General features: G+C 60.1%; 4 protein-coding genes across 17 annotated transcripts; 3 read left to right on the forward strand and 1 right to left on the reverse strand.

Moving 5' to 3' along the window:
- Positions 1 to 242: 242 nt before the first annotated feature.
- DNAJC4 (DnaJ heat shock protein family (Hsp40) member C4) lies at positions 243 to 3,745 on the forward strand. 4 transcript variants are annotated; one of them, XM_006050869.3, is made up of 7 exons: positions 243 to 391; positions 720 to 812; positions 1,601 to 1,694; positions 2,188 to 2,372; positions 2,527 to 2,691; positions 3,365 to 3,451; positions 3,543 to 3,745. In XM_006050869.3, the coding sequence occupies exons 1-7, from the start codon at positions 258 to 260 to the stop codon at positions 3,643 to 3,645; spliced, it is 861 nt and encodes a 286-aa protein (XP_006050931.3). In that variant the 5' UTR covers positions 243 to 257; the 3' UTR covers positions 3,646 to 3,745. The 4 variants fall into 4 exon arrangements, with proteins under 4 accessions (XP_006050931.3, XP_006050932.3, XP_044799585.1 ...); XM_006050870.3 differs by having other exon boundaries at positions 2,530 to 2,691; XM_044943650.1 differs by having other exon boundaries at positions 339 to 357.
- A 213-nt stretch (positions 3,746 to 3,958) lies between these two features.
- Positions 3,959 to 7,911, forward strand: VEGFB (vascular endothelial growth factor B). 4 transcript variants are annotated; one of them, XR_326845.4, is made up of 8 exons: positions 3,959 to 4,430; positions 4,958 to 5,000; positions 5,343 to 5,539; positions 5,705 to 5,778; positions 5,974 to 6,009; positions 6,358 to 6,492; positions 7,086 to 7,179; positions 7,279 to 7,911. XR_326845.4 is itself a non-coding variant. In XM_006050872.4 (7 exons), the coding sequence occupies exons 1-7, from the start codon at positions 4,371 to 4,373 to the stop codon at positions 7,105 to 7,107; spliced, it is 567 nt and encodes a 188-aa protein (XP_006050934.1). In that variant the 5' UTR covers positions 3,963 to 4,370; the 3' UTR covers positions 7,108 to 7,911. The 4 variants fall into 4 exon arrangements, 2 of the variants coding, with proteins under 2 accessions (XP_006050934.1, XP_006050933.1); XR_003109648.3 differs by having other exon boundaries at positions 3,973 to 4,430; positions 6,257 to 6,492; XM_006050872.4 differs by having other exon boundaries at positions 3,963 to 4,430; positions 7,086 to 7,911.
- Positions 7,912 to 9,527: 1,616 nt separating this feature from the next.
- FKBP2 (FKBP prolyl isomerase 2) lies at positions 9,528 to 12,548 on the forward strand. Of its 8 annotated transcripts, none has more exons than XM_006050874.4 (6): positions 9,529 to 9,687; positions 10,938 to 11,106; positions 11,426 to 11,538; positions 11,660 to 11,706; positions 12,258 to 12,293; positions 12,388 to 12,546. In XM_006050874.4, the coding sequence occupies exons 1-6, from the start codon at positions 9,626 to 9,628 to the stop codon at positions 12,447 to 12,449; spliced, it is 489 nt and encodes a 162-aa protein (XP_006050936.1). In that variant the 5' UTR covers positions 9,529 to 9,625; the 3' UTR covers positions 12,450 to 12,546. The 8 variants fall into 8 exon arrangements, with proteins under 8 accessions (XP_025142390.1, XP_006050941.1, XP_006050936.1 ...); XM_006050878.4 differs by lacking the exon at positions 9,529 to 9,687 and adding an exon at positions 9,953 to 10,092; XM_006050877.4 differs by lacking the exon at positions 9,529 to 9,687 and adding an exon at positions 10,124 to 10,219.
- A 388-nt stretch (positions 12,549 to 12,936) lies between these two features.
- On the reverse strand, positions 12,937 to 15,248 carry PPP1R14B (protein phosphatase 1 regulatory inhibitor subunit 14B). Its single transcript, XM_025286603.2, is given in 6 exon segments — positions 12,937 to 13,271; positions 13,360 to 13,392; positions 13,693 to 13,776; positions 14,808 to 15,089; positions 15,091 to 15,197; positions 15,200 to 15,248. Coding segments are annotated over 6 exon segments (609 nt in total). The 5' UTR covers positions 15,234 to 15,248; the 3' UTR covers positions 12,937 to 13,202.
- Between the last annotated feature and the right edge of the window lie 3,204 nt (positions 15,249 to 18,452).

Here is an 18,452-nt window from a genome sequence, read left to right on the forward strand (position 1 = left end):
TGCAGCGGGGCTACGCGCAGGGTCGCAAAGAGTCAGACACGATCGAGCGACTAATTTTCACACTTCACTTTACGGGGTGGAAACTGCTTTGTGAAATGCGTCTCGGTGCAGTGTGGAGTAACAGCTATGTCCGAAGGAGTGAACAACAGAGGTTGAGCTGAAAGCCGCACTCAGAGCAGGACCAGTCCCGCCGGTTCCCGGGTGGGCACCGGCGCCTCTCTGCAAGCCCTCCGGCCTGGGCGAGGCGTCAAAGGCCAATGGGCGTTCGGGGGAGGGGCTTCGCCGCACTGACGCCCCTTCTGGCCTGTGGGCGTGTCTGGCTGGCTAAGCCAATAAGAGTGCGGAGGCGGGGCCTGGGTAAGAGCAGGAAACGGCGGCCGCGGCGGAGTCCGTGAGTGCAACGAGGGCGGGGCTTGGTGTGGCTCCTCCTGCACCCGCCCCCCAATACTCCCAGGGTGGGGAGGGGGTCTCCGCGTCCAGGGCTAGTGGTCCAGACACCGAGACGAATGTGGAGGGGGGTCTTGAACGCACGGGGCAGAGGCGGGGACGGGGCCAGAGCACAGGTCTGGTCTTCAGCAAAAAGGCTCCAAACGCCCCTGAGCCCCCCGGGCCTGCTTCAGTTTCCCTTCGCATCTAAACAGGGCCAGCACCCCCCGCTCCCCATTTCCTCCGATTCAGGGGGTCCCATCCCACTCCTCTTTGTGGTCTCTTTTCACCAGCTGCCCGCCTGCCGCCATGCTGCCCCTGCGCCTATGCCGGCTGTGGCCCCTCAACCCTCCCCTTTGGTTCTTCGCAGCGGCCGCCCGGCAGCGGTGAGTCGAGTCCCCGGGATCGGGCCCGGTCGTTCAGTAGGTTCTTGTTGCTGGCCTGCCCAATTCTAGGCGCTGAGCTAGGTGCTGGGATAGCTCTGTGTCAGGCGCCTTACAGATTTGTCGGGTTACTCTCACTTTCACTGCTGAAGACACAGTATCAGAGATTAAGGAATAACCCCCAAGGTCATACAGATCTAAAATTTGAACCCAAGTCAAAACCAGTGCCCTTCCTACAACTCAGGTGGTTGTTAAGCATCACTGTGCATAACGCAGGAGGGCTGCGGGGGGGCGGCGTGGTGGTGGGGGGGTGTGCTTACAAAATTGCAGATTCCTGGGCCCTACTTGGAGATTCTGATTTGCAGGAATGAGGTGGGGCTCAAGAATTTTCTTTTTTTTTCTTTTGGGCGCACTGCAGGGCATACGGGATCTTAGTTCCCCTGACCAGGGATGGAACTCAGGCTCCTTGAGGTGGAAGCCCTGAGTCTTAGCTACTGGACCGCCAGGGAAGTCCCAAGAATTTATTTTAAAAAACATGATCAAAACCAAAACCAAAATATAATTTTCAGGTGTTTCTGATGCAAGGAGTCTGAAAACTACACTTGGAGACATTTTGAACTGCCCCATACCTGGAACACTCAAAAAGGGAGGGATGATTTACAGAGACTATCCTTGGTACCTGGCTCAACCCTGAGCACCAGGATGCTGAGTCAAAGGGTGGCCCAAGTGGGTAGGGAAGGGGTATCCCTGTGTCTTCCTTAGCCCTGGCAGGATTGGGCCTCTCTCCACAGGTCTGGCCCCAGTAACTACTATGAACTCTTGGGGGTGCAGCCTGGTGCCAGCACTGAAGAAGTTAAACGAGCTTTCTTCTCCAAGTCCAAAGAGGTACAAGTGGTTTTAAGTGGAGAGGGGGAAGGGAAGTCTGAGCCAGATGGGGTATGCTTCAAATTCTCAGAAATGGAGCTGAGAAGCTCACTCTGGCTGGTGCAGATTCCCTCAGCATTCACAGGGAGGGGGAGGTGCCCCATGGGGAGACATCTGCCCCTGTGGGAGGAAAGGCTGAGGGGCAGGAGCCAGGAGGCCTGTCTGATGGGCTGGGCTTGGTTCTCTTGGCCTGCCTGCTCTTGAGAAAGCTGGATCCAGGACTTACAGTGAGAGCCAGGCAGCAGGTGGGAAGGACTTACACAAGGGGAGGAGGCAGAAGTCTGTGCTTCCTGACTCTGTGGTGGTTTACAGGGACGCGCAGGCCTGAGAGTGAGGGTCACTCCCCAGGAAGGGCCTCTGGGAATGACATGAGCCCTTGGGGATGGACATTATCAGGATGGGTCCCGGGAAGGGGCATGGAAAGGGAGATGAGGGGAGTCTTGCTCCACCCCAGCTGCACCCTGACCGGGACCCTGGGAACCCAGCCCTGCACAGTCGCTTTGTGGAGCTGAGTGAAGCATACCAAGTGCTGAGCCGTGAGCAGAGCCGCCGCAGCTATGACCACCAGCTCCGCTCGGCAGCTTCCCCAAAGTCTCCAGGAACCACAGCCCACCCCAGGTCTGCTCACCAGGCACACAGGTACAGTAGTCCAGCCCCCAGCTCATGGGTCCCGGGAAGGGGCGTGAAAAGGGAGATGAGGGGAGTGGAGGGGTGAGACAAGGCTGGGGAGCAGGAGCCAGGAGGCCTGTGTGGATGGGCTCATCCTTACACTGTCCCTTCTTCTTCCTCCAAGCAGTTCTGGGGCACCCCCCAATGAACAATACTGGGCCCAGTTTCATAACGTGAGGCCTCAGGGGCCAGAGTCCAGGCAGCAGCAGCACAAACACAACCGGCGAGTGCTGGGGTACTGCCTTCTGATCATGCTGGCCGGCATGGGCCTGCACTACGTCGCCTTCAGGTGCGTGTCTCCCTAGGGCGATGGGCAGGGGGCAGGAGGGTGGGCGAAGCCCAGCGTCAGCCACCTAACCACGCCACCCCTGTGACCTGCACCCTTGTGTGTCCCAAGCTAAGAACTGCATGAAATGGGTCTCCTCCAGAGCCCCTTCTGACTTGGCAAAGGCAGCTGTGCACTAAGAGCTCATGTCATTTCAGTTTTTTATCATTTGAATTTAAATCTTTGGTGCTGATCACCAGAGTGCTGGAGCCAACCAGAAAGCCTGCACAAGAAGGAAATGGGTCAAGCTGGGCCTTACCAGCAACTGCCCTCATTCATTCCTGCCACCCTCTCGCGCATGCCATGCCACTGAGCTTGAACAGTAGAGACACCTAAAGGCCGGTGCCCACTGCTAGCAGCGTGCCTAGTTCAGTGATCGAGTTAGAACAAACCTTTCTAGTCTCCTTCAAGGACCTCTCTGACGTTCAGAGCTGCTGTCATGACAGTCAGGGACCTGGGTCGCCATGAGACCCTGGACAAGTCCCGACCACTCTGTGTCTCCTCACCTAACACTGGCAGTTCGGCTGCGGTCCCCACACGTGTAAAGCTGTGAGACCCTGGAGTGGAGGGGAGGGAAGTGAGACTTGGGGGACAGCAGAGACTGGGGGTCCCAGTGTTCTTTGTAACCCCTTTGCAGGAAGCTGGAGCAGTTGCATCGTAGCTTCATGGATGAGAAGGATCGGATCATCACAGCCATTTACAACGACACTCGGGCCCGGGCCAGGTCTGTCCCAGCTCTTTCCTGCCCTCCCTTCCCTGTGCCGGCACCACCTCCCAGGATCCCAGTCCCGACCACCCAGGTGCTCTCCCTGCAGGGCCAACAGAGCCAGGCTCCTGCAGGAGCAGCGGCAGAGGCAGCAGCTGCAGTCACCACCCGGGCCGCCCCAAGGCCCCGGGATCGTGCGCCCAGGCCCCTGAGTGGCTCACCTTGGAGAGCTTTCCTTGGATGGGGCCTGCAGGGTGCCCCGTTCTGGGACGCCCCACGCCCCAAAACGCGTGCAATAAAGTGATTCCCAGAGCTCTCGTCTGGCTCCCTCCTACAGGCCCAGCGCCCCCCGCCCCGGCCCCGCCCTCTGGGCTTTGGTGGCGGCAACCCGGGAGCCCGGCCCCCTGGGCGGTGCGTCCCCTTTCCCCTGCAGCGGCGGGAGGGGTGTGTGTGTGTGTGTGTGTGTGTGTGTGTGTGTGCGCGCGCGCGCGTGCGTGCGTGCGTGTGTGTGTGTGTGTGTGTGTGTGTGTGGAGGGGGCGGGCCCCGCCGGCGGCCTCGCCCCCCCTCCCCCGCCCCGCCCCCGCCCCGCGGCCCGGTGGGGAGCGCGTGTCTGGGTCACATGAGCCGCCCGCCCGCCAGCCCGGGCCCGGCCCCCCGCCGCCCCCGCCGTCCCCGCCGTCCCCGCCGTCCCCGCCGCCCGCCACCACCACCGGCCGCCCGCCCGCTCGGCTCCTCCGGCTGCCGCCGCCGCCGCTGCGTTGCGTTGCGCTGCCTGCGCCCAGGGCTTGGGAGGGGGCCGCGGAGGAGCCGCCCCCCGCACCCGGTCCCCGCCCGCCGCGCTCGGGCCCGCGCCATGGGGCTCTGGCTGCCGCCGCCCCCCGCGCCGCCCGGCTAGGGCGATGCGGGCGCCCCCGGCGCGCGGCCCCCGCGGGCACCATGAGCCCCCTGCTCCGCCGCCTGCTGCTCGCCGTGCTCCTGCAGCTGGCCCCCGCCCAGGTACGTGCGTCCGCGACATCCCGCCCGCGCGCCGTGCCCTCTCTCAAGGTTGGCGGAAGTGGGAAGGCGCGGGTTCTTGGGGATCCACGGGGGCGTCTCGGGAGCCCAGCCCGGGCATCCCCCGGGAGGAGTCCCTCCTCTCCCGCCCGCCAGACTCCCGGGCCACTCCCCCGCCCCACCCCGTCCCCTGGGCGCAGCCGGGGGCGGGGCCGCCTCGGTGCCTGGCGGACGCGGTTCGGCGCCCACTGTGCCCCTTCCTGATCTGGGGCCTGGAGAACTAGCCCGGACTCCAGGCTTGGAGATTCGAGGCTGCTGCCAGAGCGGGCCTGGCGGGTAGTAGCCGGGGCAGGTCCCAGGTGGCGTGGAGAGGACAGGTAAAGCTAGAGTGACCCCAGGAACAGAGCAGTTTGGAAAACTGTCAGGGGGGAGTTGAAGCCTCCTGACTGCAAGGGCAGAGCCCTGGGGAGAAAGACATTGCCAAACCCTTCCTGGAGTGCATCTTGGTCCAGGTTTCTTCTCTCCTACAGGCCCCCGTCTCCCAGCCTGATGCCCCTGGTCACCAGAAGAAAGGTAATAGTAACAGAACTTTGCACCAGCCGGCGCTCAGAACATTTGCTTCCAGCCCTGATTGCAGACTCCATGTATTTCTCATCTTGTGTAATCACAGCCTCTCTGTAAGATGCAAACTCTTTAATTCTGCCCATTTCACAGAAGAGCAGATTGAGGCAGTGGGATGCCTGGCATCTGGATGAACAGGGCAAGGAAGACAGATTGGGTGGGCAGAAGCGGGGGCTAGTGGAGGGTGGCTGTGACGGGGGAACTAAGAACAGCTTCTGGATGCAGGGATAGAGGAGCCAGGGGGCAGCTGCAGGAAACTCTGGGGGGACTTAACCCTTATGCATCTGCCCCTAGTGGTGTCATGGATAGACGTGTATGCTCGTGCCACCTGCCAGCCGCGGGAGGTGGTGGTGCCCCTGAACATGGAGCTCATGGGCACTGTGGCCAAGCAACTGGTGCCCAGCTGCGTGACAGTGCAGCGCTGTGGCGGCTGCTGCCCTGACGATGGCCTGGAGTGCGTGCCCACTGGGCAGCACCAAGTCCGAATGCAGGTAGGGGGCAGGTGGAGTGTGCCTGGATGGATGCTGGCATTCTGGGGACTGAGGGGGTGGCGGCCAGAGCCCTGGGCAGTGGGCAAGGTGTTCTCATCCCTCCAGCCCTGGAGCACCCCCTTCCCGTCTCTCTCACTGTGTCTTTCCCTGTTCTCCTGAGCCCAGATCCTCATGATCCAGTACCCAAGCAGTCAGCTGGGGGAGATGTCCCTGGAAGAACACAGCCAGTGTGAATGCAGGTGCCAGTGAGGCCCCACCTCGGAGTTCGCAGAGATCAGTCTTAGGGGGTGCTGGGTGTGGCGGTACACCGCAGTGGGGACAAGGTTTCCAAGGGTAGAGCGGGGCAGGCCTGGGATCGAGGGCAAGAGAGTGGAGAATGCTTGGCTTCCTGATCCTCTCTGTCCTTGTCTCTGTCCGTCTCTCTTACTTTTCAGACCAAAAAAACGAGCGAGTGCTGTGAAGCCAGACAGGTGAGTCCTGGGCTCTTGCTGGGGTGGGGTTGGAGCCCAGGCTTAGTGCCCAGAAAGTCACATGTGGCTGGGGCAGGGGGTGTTAGGGTGTGTCAGGGAGCTGTGGTCCCCTCCCCTCCTTCTCCTCCCCGGCCTGTCCCCACCTTCCTCCCCTTTTTCTCTGCTCCCCAAGACTCTGTGCTCTTCCCTGACCCCAGCCCCTGGGAAGACTTCCTTCCCACCCGAGACATGTTGCTTCTCCTCCTAGGGCTTCCACTCCCCACCACCGTCCCCAGCCCCGCTCTGTTCCGGGCTGGGACCCTGCCCCTGGAGCACCCTCCCCAGCTGACATCACCCATCCCACTCCAGCCCCAGGCCCCTCTGCCCACGCTGCCCCCAGCGCCGCCAGCGCCCTGACCCCCGGACCTGCCGCTGCCGCTGCCGACGCCGCAGCTTCCTCCGTTGTCAAGGGCGGGGCTTAGAGCTCAACCCAGACACCTGCAGGTGAGGAGTTGGGAGTGGTGTCCAGGCCCTTCCTGGAGCAGGTCCAGGTGAGCCAGCCGGTAGGAGAAGAGCCAGGGAAAGGGAAGCTTTGACTGGGTTGAACAAATATTGACCCAGCACCTAGTTGGCACTGGGGTCAGCAAAAACAAGGCTCCTGTTCTAATGTGGGAGTCAGACACACGATGCCAACAGAGGATGTCAAGGGCTGCGGTAAGCAGTACCTGACATCATCTTTGAGAGGCTAGAGACATCCTGGAAGAGGTGACATCACCAGGAGTGCAATGGAAAGACAGCCTTCCAGCTCTGAACCGTCTCAGAAACGCCTATGGTAGATGTTGATGTTCTACCTTACGGGCTCCTGCAGGCCAGGAGATGTAGTGGAACCCTGGTCCACCCTCGTCCAAGGCGCTTCTCAACACCCCTCCCTTCCACAGCGGGGTCATGGGGTGGCATTGTGTGGGCCGGGCCAGCTGGGGCTTCCCAGGAGTGTTAGGGGAGAATGGGGTTCACAGAAGGTAATAAGTGGGTGCGTCTAGAGAAACAGGGGCTGAGCCTCGGGGCCAGCGTGAACAGACCCCTTCTTCCCTTCTCAGGTGCCAGAAGCTGCGAAGGTGACTAACTGCTTTTCAGACTCAGTGGAGCCCCTAGCCTCACAGCCCTCCCCCAGAGAGGGCAGGGGGCAGCCTGGTGAGAACCGTCCCGTCCCCAAGACCTCGGCCTGGGCAGAAGCTCCTCCGGGACCTGGGCCTCTCGGAGGGCCTTCCAGCTGCCCCTTGTCTCTCCAAGGCTGCCATCCAACAACGTGGAGAGAGTTGGATGAGGAGACCAAGAGGGGTCACATACCAACCTGGAAGAGAATGGGGTCCCGACTCAGATTTTAACCACCTTGTACAAGTGAGCATCTAACAGCTGGCTCCTCTGTCCCCTCACTGAGAAGACCCCGATCCTCTACAAAAATGTGGGAGTTGGGCTTCAGCGCAGGAACTGTGAACCCCAGTCCTGATAAAAGAGATGGAAGGAACTGTCCCTGCCTGTGTCACTGTCTGTCACTGTCCAGGCTGGCTGGTTTGGACATCAACGTCTGCGTTGTACTGCCTCCTAGACACGGAGCTTGGAGATGAGGTCCAAAGACCTCCCACAACCAGTCACAGTGCCAGAATCGTGCATTCTTCACTTTCATGTTGCGCTAATGGGTCCTGCCCGTGTCCATCACAAGGGTTCCTTTCTGGAAGGAGATGGCCAGTGAGCTTGAGGCGGGACTCACCTCTGCCAAATGCCCTCGGCTGTCACTACCCCTCTTCCTGAGCCTCACATGTGCACACAGAGGGAGCAGATGATCACTGTGGTCTGGGCCCTTGGGTGCCAAGAAAGCTAAGAGTCATGTAATAGAAAAGAACACTCATCTTCCCTGCCAGGCTACACTCTGTGTTTGCAACTTTTTGCTTCATGTAGCTTAACTCCATAGTTTTTCAACTGCAGTCTTCACTCTCGCCTCCCTTGCAACTTGGGCTCCCCTCCCCATGCTCTACTTGGTACTCTCCTGACCTTTATGTGACCCAGCCCAAACTCAGTGGTCAGCTTTCCCCCTGCACCCTCTAGTGCCCCTGGGGCTCAGTGGTGAGGGGAGGGGGTGAGCTGAAAGGCAACCTTGGCCACCAAGTACTTTGCCCCACCAAGGCAGAACATTCAGGGCAGGGTTTACCCCAAAGCAGCTACCTAATGGAGGCCTTCTCTGAAGTCATAGAGGAAGGGGTAGTGATCTTGTTAGGCCCAAACCAAGAGTGGCGTTAAACCAGAAGAGACGGTTTCTGACAAGTGACTGCTACTTTCAAATCCTTTTCTCAGCTATGCTGTTGACAAAAATGTGAAAGTTCAATTAGAGTGAGACCTCCCAAACCCATTTAGCTTGTCCAATGAGCATGTGCTTTGTATGCGCCTTCTCACCTAGCCCTCAATTCTGAGGTCATTGTTGGGATTATCTTCTTTCTTCAGCTGAGGAGATAAGCTCAGAAAGGCTGATTGACCTGAGGATTTGGCCTCAGATCATCCATCTCCCTAACATTAAACTTAGGTTTTGCTGCCTCTCAATTGCAGGCTCAGTCTGCCTGCAATGTGAGAGACCTGGGTTCAATCCCTGGGTTGGTAAGATCCCCTGGAGGAGGGCATGGCAACCCACTCCAGTGTTCTTGCCTGGAGAATCCCCATGGACAGAGGAGCCTGGCGGGCTGCAGTCCATGAGGTCAAAGAGTTGGACACGACTGAGCGACTAAGCACAACTGCAGGTTCATTACTTTGGTGGAACCTTCCAGGTGTATCAGTGAAAAAGAATCCACCTGCCAATGCAGGAGATGCAGGTTTGATCCCCTGAAGTAGGAAATGGCAACCCACTCCACTATTCTTGCCTGGGAAATCCCATGGACAGAGGAGCCTGGAGGGCTATAGTCCATGGGGTCACAGAGTCGGACACGACTGAGCGACTAAGCACACACGTTTCTTCCTGGGTGCTGAAGTGACTGGAAATAAGTCTGGATGGGGAACGGACCCAGCCAGACCGTTACAGTCATGACTCAGGGTTATTGTGCCCCGGGTAGAAGCAGGCCTGGATGCTGGAAGAGAAAAAAGCTAAGCGCATTTGCTGTGGGCCTAGCTGTGCACATTACTGGGGGACTCCAACAGGGACCCTGTGAGGTCGATGTTATCAAGCTCAAGAGTCACCAGGCCAAGAAACTTCTTCAAGGTCACACAGTCAATGAGTGGCAGACCCAGGATTCAAACCCAAGGCTCACTCTGAAGCTAGGCTCTTTCCACAGCAACTGAGGACTGTGGGTCAGAAGAGAGGCCCAAGGGCAATCAGGAGCGTCAAGCTGGGGGCGACATAAAATGGCGTCTCAAGACCCCCTCCGAGAACCCGCGCCCGCCTGACCTTAATTTCACCTCAAACGGAAGTGCCTTCGGCCCTTTCGGAAGTCACTTTCACCTCACCTTAAGGACTACAAAGCCACCGGAGGTGACGTATAGGTCACATGGTGCCGCGGGGGCGTGGCTAGGGAAGAAACCACCCCAGTGGGCGTCTGGCCGCGGGTTTTGCACGGTCCAATGAGGGCGGGCTGCGTGGCCAGGTCTGGTGGCGACGATGACGCGCCTGCGCAGAGACGGCGGCACGACTGGGGTTGACTCCGGGGGCGCGGCGAGGAGGTGAGCGGGGGCCACAGCCCGGGCTGGGGGGAGCCGGGGTACAAGAGGGAAGGCTGGATCAGGCGGGGCAGGAGCGGGCTGGGGCTCCGAGTGTCAACGAGGGATAGGTCACGAGGAAATTGACTGTTGGGGGGTCCGAGCTGTCCTGGGATGCCGCAGGGGGAGGGTTCTCACGCCTCAAGGGGCGGGACTCCGGGAGTTGGGGCGGGAAGTCGAACGGCAACGGGTGGAACTTCTCAACTGGCGCCGGTGGGAGGCGGAGCTCGAGGCCTGGAGGCGGGGCTAGGACCGGTGCGGGGTGGAGACTGGCCCTTGGAGGAGGAGCTAGAAGAGGCGGAAGGAGGAGCCTCGGGTTTGGAGGCCGAGGAGGAAGGAACCCAGGCGCTGGGGGCGGGGCTTCAGCCGGTGAGTGGCGCGGCTACGGTCCAGGAAAAGGGGTCTAATTCTGTCGGGGGCGGGGATACAGGGTCGGGGGCGGAACCACGCCCACTAAAAGGTGGGGTTAAGGAGCCTAGCGAAGGGGTAGGCCCAGGTAATGGCCCGGGGCGTCCACGCGGGGGCGGTCTCCGCGGTGGCCGTGCCTGGGGACGCGGTAGGCCTAGAACTCCCCCGGGAGAGGTGGTGTGGGTGGAGCGGGCTCGGCGGCCACCCGACACGGGACCAGTCTGGGTGCCCCGCAGACCCCCGAGGGCTCAGAGTTGGGGCGGCGCCTCGGGCGGAGGCACAGGGCCAGCCTGGGGGGTACCCCCGGAGGACAAGGGCTCCTCGGAGCCACCCAGTGTCGACGTGTGGGTGCCTCGGGGCCGACCCCCTGCGGCAGCCGCGGATGTGTGGGTGTGCTGGGCGGGAGGCAACTGGGTGTGGCGTGAATGGGGTCGCCCGGTCGGGGCAACCGCTCTGCAGCCAGATAGGGTCTGGACTTTGCGGAAGGGGACGGGTGGGAATTGAAGAGGAGAGCTGGGGACCGGGAGGGACGGAAGGGCAGGGGGTGAGCAAAGGGGCGGGACCCTGGCTGCTGTGGCCTCCCCTGACCCCCTCTCCCCCCTGCTGGGGTCCTCGGGCAAGCCCCCTTCTCACTGGACTGGTAAGTGTGGCCGTGGAGCCTGGGGGAGGGGGCGGTGATCCCGAACAAGGGGATCCCCAGGGGCAGGCAGGGTCCACGGTGGGGTGGAATCCTCCCGGTACCTGCCGGTATTCCATGCCCTCCCGTTCCTCTCCCCCGGTTGGTTGGTCGGGGTCTGTTCCCACAGAGAGATGAGGCTGAGCTGGGTCTTGACAGTACTGTCCATCTGCCTGAGCGCCCTGGTCACGGCCACAGGGACCGAGGGCAAACGGAAGCTGCAGATCGGAGTCAAGAAACGGGTAGACCACTGTCCCATCAAATCGCGGAAAGGGGACGTCCTGCACATGCACTATACGGTGGGTGAAGGGGTGGAGCTTTGGGGGCGGGGCTTTTGGGGACATGAAAGGAACCGGGAGCCAGGTTTCTCTGCCAAAAGGTGGATCTCTTGGGCAAGTCTTCTCATCTACTCTGCATGGTTCTGTCTTGCTCTTCACTGTCTACTCCCAGGTTGGCATCAGCAAGCAGTGACAGTGTACTGTGAGCTGCCCAACGTTCTGTCTCCTGCTGGGACTATGGCCACCAATGCTGTGGGGTGCCACCTTGATGGGAAGAGCACTGGGGGTGGGGGTGTCAGAGCAGACCCCCCTCCTCACTGGCCTTCCCATGGTCTCACAGGGGAAGCTAGAAGATGGAACAGAGTTTGACAGCAGCCTGCCCCAGAACCAGCCCTTTGTCTTCTCCTTGGGCACAGGCCAGGTCATCAAGGGCTGGGACCAGGGGCTGCTAGGGTGAGTCGTGGGGCCATGGCTGTGGTCCAGGAGGTAAACTGTGGGAGGCAAGCCCCAGGGATGGGGGGAGGGAGCAAGAAGCCTGGTTGTAGCCACATGCTGAACATGTGTTGTCCTGCAGGATGTGTGAGGGGGAAAAGCGGAAGCTGGTGATTCCATCAGAGCTGGGTAAGAGGCTCTTTCGGAGTGGGGATAGGGAGTTCAGGGTGTATTATCCATGTAAGGGTGAAGGCTGATTTAGTCTCTGCATCCATCTCCACTCAATTCATTCAATCCATGCCACTTCCAAGTCTAGCCTTGTCTAGCAATGAGGACAGGGCAAGACCATTGGGACACTTGGCTCTGGTGCCAACTCTCTGACTTTTAGCAAGCCCCCTCCCATCTCCCTGGTGGCTCAAATGGTAAAGAAGATGCCTGCAATGCAGGAGATCCAGGTTCAGTCCCTGGGTTGGGAAGATCCCCTGGAGAAGGAATTGGCAACCCTCTCCAGTATTCTTGCCTGGAGAATTTCATGGACAGAGGAGCCTGGCAGGGTACGGTTCATGGGATCTCAGAGTCAGACATGACTGAGCGACTAACTTCCCCTTGTTTTTTTTTCCCATCTCCATTTCTGGCCTAGTGCTAGAATGGGTAGAGGCTTAGCTTCAGCCTGGATGTCTGCGGAACACCTCACTCTGCCTGGCCACAGCTCATTCTGTTTCTTTGTGTTATCTTGGCAGGGTATGGAGAGCGGGGAGCTCCCCCAAAGATTCCAGGTAATAGACCTTTCTGCCCCCCTCCCCATCTGCTGCATCCATACCATCTCCGGGTGGCCCTAGTTCTCATTCTGCTCCCACCTCTCCCCTGCAGGTGGTGCAACCTTGGTGTTTGAGGTGGAGCTGCTCAAAATCGAGAGACGTTCAGAACTGTAGCCAAACTGGAGAGGGGTGGTGGAGAGGCCCCATCAGGGACCAGACTGTTTAAAGAAAAAAAAACAAAACAAAAAAAACTTAAAACACATGAAGTGAGCCTGTGTTTCTTTGAGGGCCCTGAGAGACTTAGAAACCGCAGCTTCAGCCTCCTCTCTCCCTCGACCCCCTCCCATCCCTTCCTCTCCTTTCTGGGCTGTAGAACCTTGGGGTCTAGTAGGCTCAGTAGCATGGAGGTCACAATGGCCAAGCCCTGGGTGGTATGGTGGCCCTTGTCCAGAAGGGAAGAGTATTCCTGCCTGCTGGCAGCAGCATGGCTCCTCCCCAGCTCCCCAGCCACTTCCAGCTCCTAGTCTGGGAGCCAGCACTGGGCTATCGCCATGGCTACGTGGCCCTCAGGAAGGCCTGCGGTCACCTGGGGAGAAGCTGAGCCGGCAGCAGTCGGAGAGCAGTGTGTCCCCCCTAAAAGAGACCAGACGAGCCTGTGAACTGCACCAAAGGCGTATCCTAGCTTTATTAAAGGGCCCGCGCCGCAGTCAATATAAAAACACAAAAAGTCCCATCAGTTTAATAATAATAAAAAACCCCAAAAATGGAAAACTGAGGGGGCAGGGAAGAGGCCCCTGGGCCAGGGGCACGGGGAGCCCTGCTCGTGGCACCAGGCCTGGCCGCAGGGCCCCCTGGTATTGCTGTTGCTATGAGGTCGGGGGGCAGCGATTGTCCTGTGGAGCCACCGCTCAGCTGGGTCGAGGACCCTTACTTCTTCTGGGGTGTGCTCAGCTTCTGCATGCCCCGGATCTTGTCCAGCAGGCCAGAGATGAAGGCCTGGAGGGAGGAAGGACATTAAGGAGACAAGACCCCAGGAGGACAGGACCCCAAGCTCCTCCACCCTCTGGGGAAGCCACTTCCTTACCTCAGTGGGTTTGTAACAGTCAACCAGCAGCTCCTAGTGGGGCATGCGGAGAAAGGATAACTGTGAGTCTCCAGAACACGGACCTAGAGTTCACCCATACCCTCTTCCAAGGCACTGGAGATGCCACGGCTACTGAACAGCTCGGCAAGTACCACTGGCCCCATTTGGTGGAGGCCGAAGCTGAGTCCAAGAAGATCACAGAGCTGACTGCCGCAGATCAAGGAAGGCCTGCCTCCAGAGGCTTGCCGACCCAACAATGGGCAGACCGCCTCCCTGCAGCCCTTTAGCCCCTGCTGCCCTGACCTGGCCCTGCTGCCCTCCAGCCCCTCTTACCTTGACCCTGGCAGCCCGGGTATCATCGCTTTCCATGTCCAGGAGTTCATCCACGTCGATTTCCAGCTCGGGGATCTCCTCTTCCTGGGGTAGGGGTGGGGGAGGAGGGAGAGACAAGGGCCTGAGTTGGGAGAGAGGGTGTGAGAGGGGCTCTGGCTGAGGCCCCTGCCCTACTGCAGACGGGAGCCAGCCCTCTTTGCCCAGCAGACAGCGGCAGCTGCTCTGAGGAAGAAAACAGATCAGGCCTGTGCCAAGGCAAACTGCCCAATGTGGGGGGGGAGCTTCCTGTCCCTGCCAGTTGGGCACCCTGGGTGCCAGACGGCTAGGGCTGGGGATCCTAGGCTGGGAACCCTGCAGATGTGTCTCCCCAACTTCCATGCCCCCCATCTCAACCAGAGCACAGATAGGGCCAGCTGCCCCAACTCATCAGGCCCCCTTCCCCTCCCCCAAACACCTGTCATAGCTTCCCAGGAGTGGGGAGGAAGTGAAGGGTGAGGGGTCAGTGGGAAGGACCCAGGCCTGGTAAAGGGGAAACAAAGAGCCCATGCTTTGCTGAGGGAGGGGGTGCCTGCCACCCCTCCTTCCCCAGGAAGCATCTCTCCTGTCTGGAGCCAACTGCATTCCAGGGCTGGGCTAGGGTAGGCAGCACAGGGCAAGCCCACTCCTCCACCCTGGCCCCCGGGGCCTGAGTCACCACTTGAGCAAGGAAGGAGTCACAGGGTGGAGAACCAGAACCCGGAGAGTGGGCTAGCTCGCCCCCCATGCCAAGATGGACTCCAGATTAGCCCATTAGAAACAGGCAAGACACATAAACCCCAACAACTGGGTTGGCTAGTGCCTTAAACTGGTATAGGCTAGCAAGCCATAGGTAGCTCTCCTTCCCCAGCCAGCCTAGACTAGCCCCAGGTCTCTTGTCCAAGGCAGCGAATAAGAAAGAAGTGACTTAGGTCAGACAAGAAAGAGCATACATTGGGGGTGGGGAATACAGAGAGCAGGGGAGCGCGCTTAAGCGGGATGCCCACTGACGCCGGGTGACAGGCGGGCTCAAGGTGGGGTTTCCAGGAGGCCCGAATCGGAACCGGTTTAGGGTGTCGGCGTAGGGTGGGGGGACACACCTGGCAGTCGTAGAGGCGAGTGAGCTGCTCCAGGATCCACTCCTCCAGGTTGAGGCGCTTCCGTAGCTCCTTGCGGTCGTACTTGACCGTGACCTTCCCTTGGCGCCTCACTGGGCCCTCGTCGTCCGCGCCGCCCGGGCCCTCGCCTGCAGCCCCAGGGGGGCTCTGAAAGTAGACGCGGGGCCCTGGGCCGCCACTCCCCGGTCCGGGGGCCGGGGCCGCCAACGCCGCGCCCCCCGCGGGGCCGCTGTCCGCCATGGCGGCCGCCGGGGCCACGTGCGCGCGTCGGGCCCCTCCCTGCGCCGCCGCCTCCCGGACGCCCGCCGGCTGGCTCCGGGCCGCTGGATCGGGTTAGCTCGTGAGCTCGGCTCCGCGAGGCTCCGCGGCGAGGGCGGCGGCGGGGGTGCCCGGGGGCAGCTGCAGCATGCGGAGCCCCCGGGCCTGGCCTGGCCGCGCCCCGCCCCCTCCCCACTGATCCGCCCGCCCTTTGTCCCCCGCGGCCGCCGCCCGAGCCGCCGCAGCCGAAGCCGCTTTCTCTGTCTGGATCGCTTCCCCCGCCCCCCGACCACACCCCCTTAAAGGGCCAGTCCTGCAGCTTGCCCCTCACCCCTACCCCGCCCCCGGACAGGGGTTAGGGGAGGATCTAGTCCCCAGAGGTTTGGGCCTAGCTGTCCCCTCTCCCTTTTAACCTTCCTGCTCTACACCTAGGCGTTCTAAGCGTCCGGTGCGAGGATTTACTCTCCAATGGGGAACCTAGTATTCTGTCCTCATTGGAGCAAAAATAGGGGCCGCCTGAGAATGGAGGGGAATGGGTACTGTATACAGGACAGAGGTCCGAGGAGGAGACCTGGGAGCGCCACCCGCCTCCCTTCTGGGTCCTCCAGCCCTCGGCCAGCGGGGGACAAGAGGCGTCTTCGCGCTGACAGACACGTGGACCGGGCTCCCGGGGGTGGAGGGATGGAGAAGACGGACAGGCGCTGCCCAGGTCACTGGACGCCCCCCTCCTTGGGGTTCCGCGCACCCCATGATGGAGGCCTAGCTTGGGGGTGAGCTGAGACGGCCGAGCGGCCTGAAGGGCCAGACCCCAGGCAGCCACCGCCCACAGGCCAAGATGGCGGTTGAGGATGGGATTGTGGGAAATGTAGTTCACAGAGTCCTGCCCCGCATGGCTGCCCCTCCCCCGCAGCGGAGCCCGGGCGGGGAAAACTTGTCTGGAGCGCCCTCGTAGGGCTGGTCTCCACAGGGCGCGGTCCTCCGCACCCCGCAATCTCGTGTGTGTGCAAACTGAGGCTTAAAGAACCTGTAAGTGGAGGAGCCAGTACTCAGAATAATAAAGATAATAATAACTGCTGACCCTAATACGAGTTCCACATAGTCGGTTCCAGCGTGAGGGAACCTCAAGCTCTCCGGTAGATTCCCAGCCCTACGGCTTCCTCTGTCCTTCAGATCTCACAACGGCCTTACCGGGCCCACCTCTCTTAAGCAGACCCTGTGCCTTGTTCCCGCAGCCAGTTTGATTTTTTATATTTTTAAATAGTGTCTCTCAGTCACTGGTTCATTTTCCGTCTCGCATTTCTCAACTATGAGTGCTGTGAGGCTGAGACCTGTCTGGCCCTTGTTTACTGCTGATACCCATGATTGAGTGGACCCGCTCAGCTTCAGACCACATGGATCTGGCAAATTAACTGACTTGCTGAACTCTCAGCACCTAGGTCAGACTCATAGTCGGTGTTTAATTGGTTGAACAAATGACCGAATGAAAGGCTTCCTGTGTGCCTCCATTTCCTCCAAAGGTTGTGGCAAAGATTAAATAGGAAAGGACGTGGAAGTTTCAGTGATTGCACCACAGAGGTTAAGTCACACGCCCAGATAGCAATGGAGCTCAGCTTGTCTACGCAGGCCCCCTGACACAAAGTCACTGCTCCTACTGCCACACAAGGTTGTGCAACTCCGCTTCAGATGCTTCCACAGACCACAGAGGACAGGCTCACCCTCTGCAGTCTCAAGCAGAGTCTCCAGGTCCTAGAGACACTAAGTCCCAGCCCCTCTGGATACCAGAGACACCCTCTGCAGCAGATGGGGTTCAGACAGAGGTTGACACTGGCCCAGGTTCATACAGCTGGTGTGATGCTGCACACACACTGAAACCCAGGACTTTAGGCTTACCTTGAGGTTGGAGAGTACAGACAAGGGGGAGGCAGTGGCTGAGAATGGTGTGTGTGGTGATGGTGGTGGTGGGATTCATGCCAGGTGGGCTTCTCCCTGCAAGGCCTGAGCAGGGGGCACATGACTCAGGTGGCTCAGTGATGGGCTGATATCTTCTCCCTCCCCAGCCCCCCTCGGGCCTTAGTCTCTCTTTGGCCAGCCTCAGGGGCCAGGGAAGGGCTGACCCTTCTCCTGTGGTTTAGGCAGGACCCACCCTATCTAAGAGAGTCCCATCCCCAGCCTGGCTTCTGACTCTGAGCTTGGCCTGATGGGAGAAGCAATTTACCAAATCCAAATTCCCCACCATGCCCCACCTCACCCCACAGGGGTGGGTTTGCTCTTTTTAAACTGGAGCACTGATTCAGGCCTGGGGATAGTGGGGGCAGGGGAGGCTTGCAGTAAAGAGGGAGGCTATATTATAGTTCGCTGTGAGAATGAAACCTATAGGTGATGAAGGCTTGGGGACCAGTCCCAGCTCTGTCCCTCCAGATGCTATGACCCTGAGCAGTGATCTTCCTGTCTCTCTTTCCCTCAAGGCTGGTGGGAAGGCCTCCTGTCATTTCCAAATTTCATGGTGTCCCCTGAGGGGTCTCTAGGCTGAACAGGAAGACAGAGCCAGGGACACTCTTCCTGAATCCCTCTATCTTCTGTGCCACCCCCAGGACACTCCCAGATTCCTCAGGCTGACTCCCCTGTCTGTCCAATCCCTCCCCATGGCCACCTACTCTATGTTAGCGTAGACGGCCATGATGGCCTGCAGCTGCCTTGGAGGCTTGACTGCCTAGCACAAAATCTTGGAGTGGAATAACTGGGTCCAAATCCTGCTTCTGCCCTAGGCTGAGAGGCCCTGGGCCAGTCACATACCTACCCTGAGCCTCTTCAAAGGGGCTGATTCCGCTGACTTCTGGTTATTTGCAGCTGAGGTCCATGCTCCAAGACCATAGCCCAGCCCTTAGCTTCCCGTCTGAACTTGTCCCTGTGCTGCTCTTCATCCTTCCAGCCCCAGGCTGTAGCCTCCCCAGCCCCACCTCTCCTAGGGTCCTGGCCCCTCTCCCCCAGAGAGCAGCTGAGGCTGCTTTCAGCACTTCCTAAAGCAGAGGCCCTAGGGAGGGTCCTGAGACCGCTCCCTTAATCAAGGGTAGAGGCCGGAAAGACTGCGTTCCTTCTACCATTACAGCTTGCCGAGAAACCCTATTACCATTACTAAGGCAGGAAGAAAGTGTGCAAGGAAGATGGAGCCCTCTAATGGGGGTTGCCCTGGCCTCCGGAGACACGGTGAGTGGGGAGGGCCTCAGGCCCAGGAAACAGGCTCTCATCTTGTTTTTCAAGAAGCTGCCGCCTAGAGCTTCTACCCCTAAACTCAGGCCACAGCGCCAGGCCCTGCTGGCCCTGGCACTGGCTGGCAGGCCTCCTGGCCCAGAGCTGACCCATGTCCTTTCC

The sequence above is a fragment of the Bubalus bubalis genome, chromosome 5 (assembly GCF_019923935.1).
Source record: "Bubalus bubalis isolate 160015118507 breed Murrah chromosome 5, NDDB_SH_1, whole genome shotgun sequence".
In the NCBI taxonomy this organism is placed as follows: domain Eukaryota; kingdom Metazoa; phylum Chordata; class Mammalia; order Artiodactyla; family Bovidae; genus Bubalus; species Bubalus bubalis.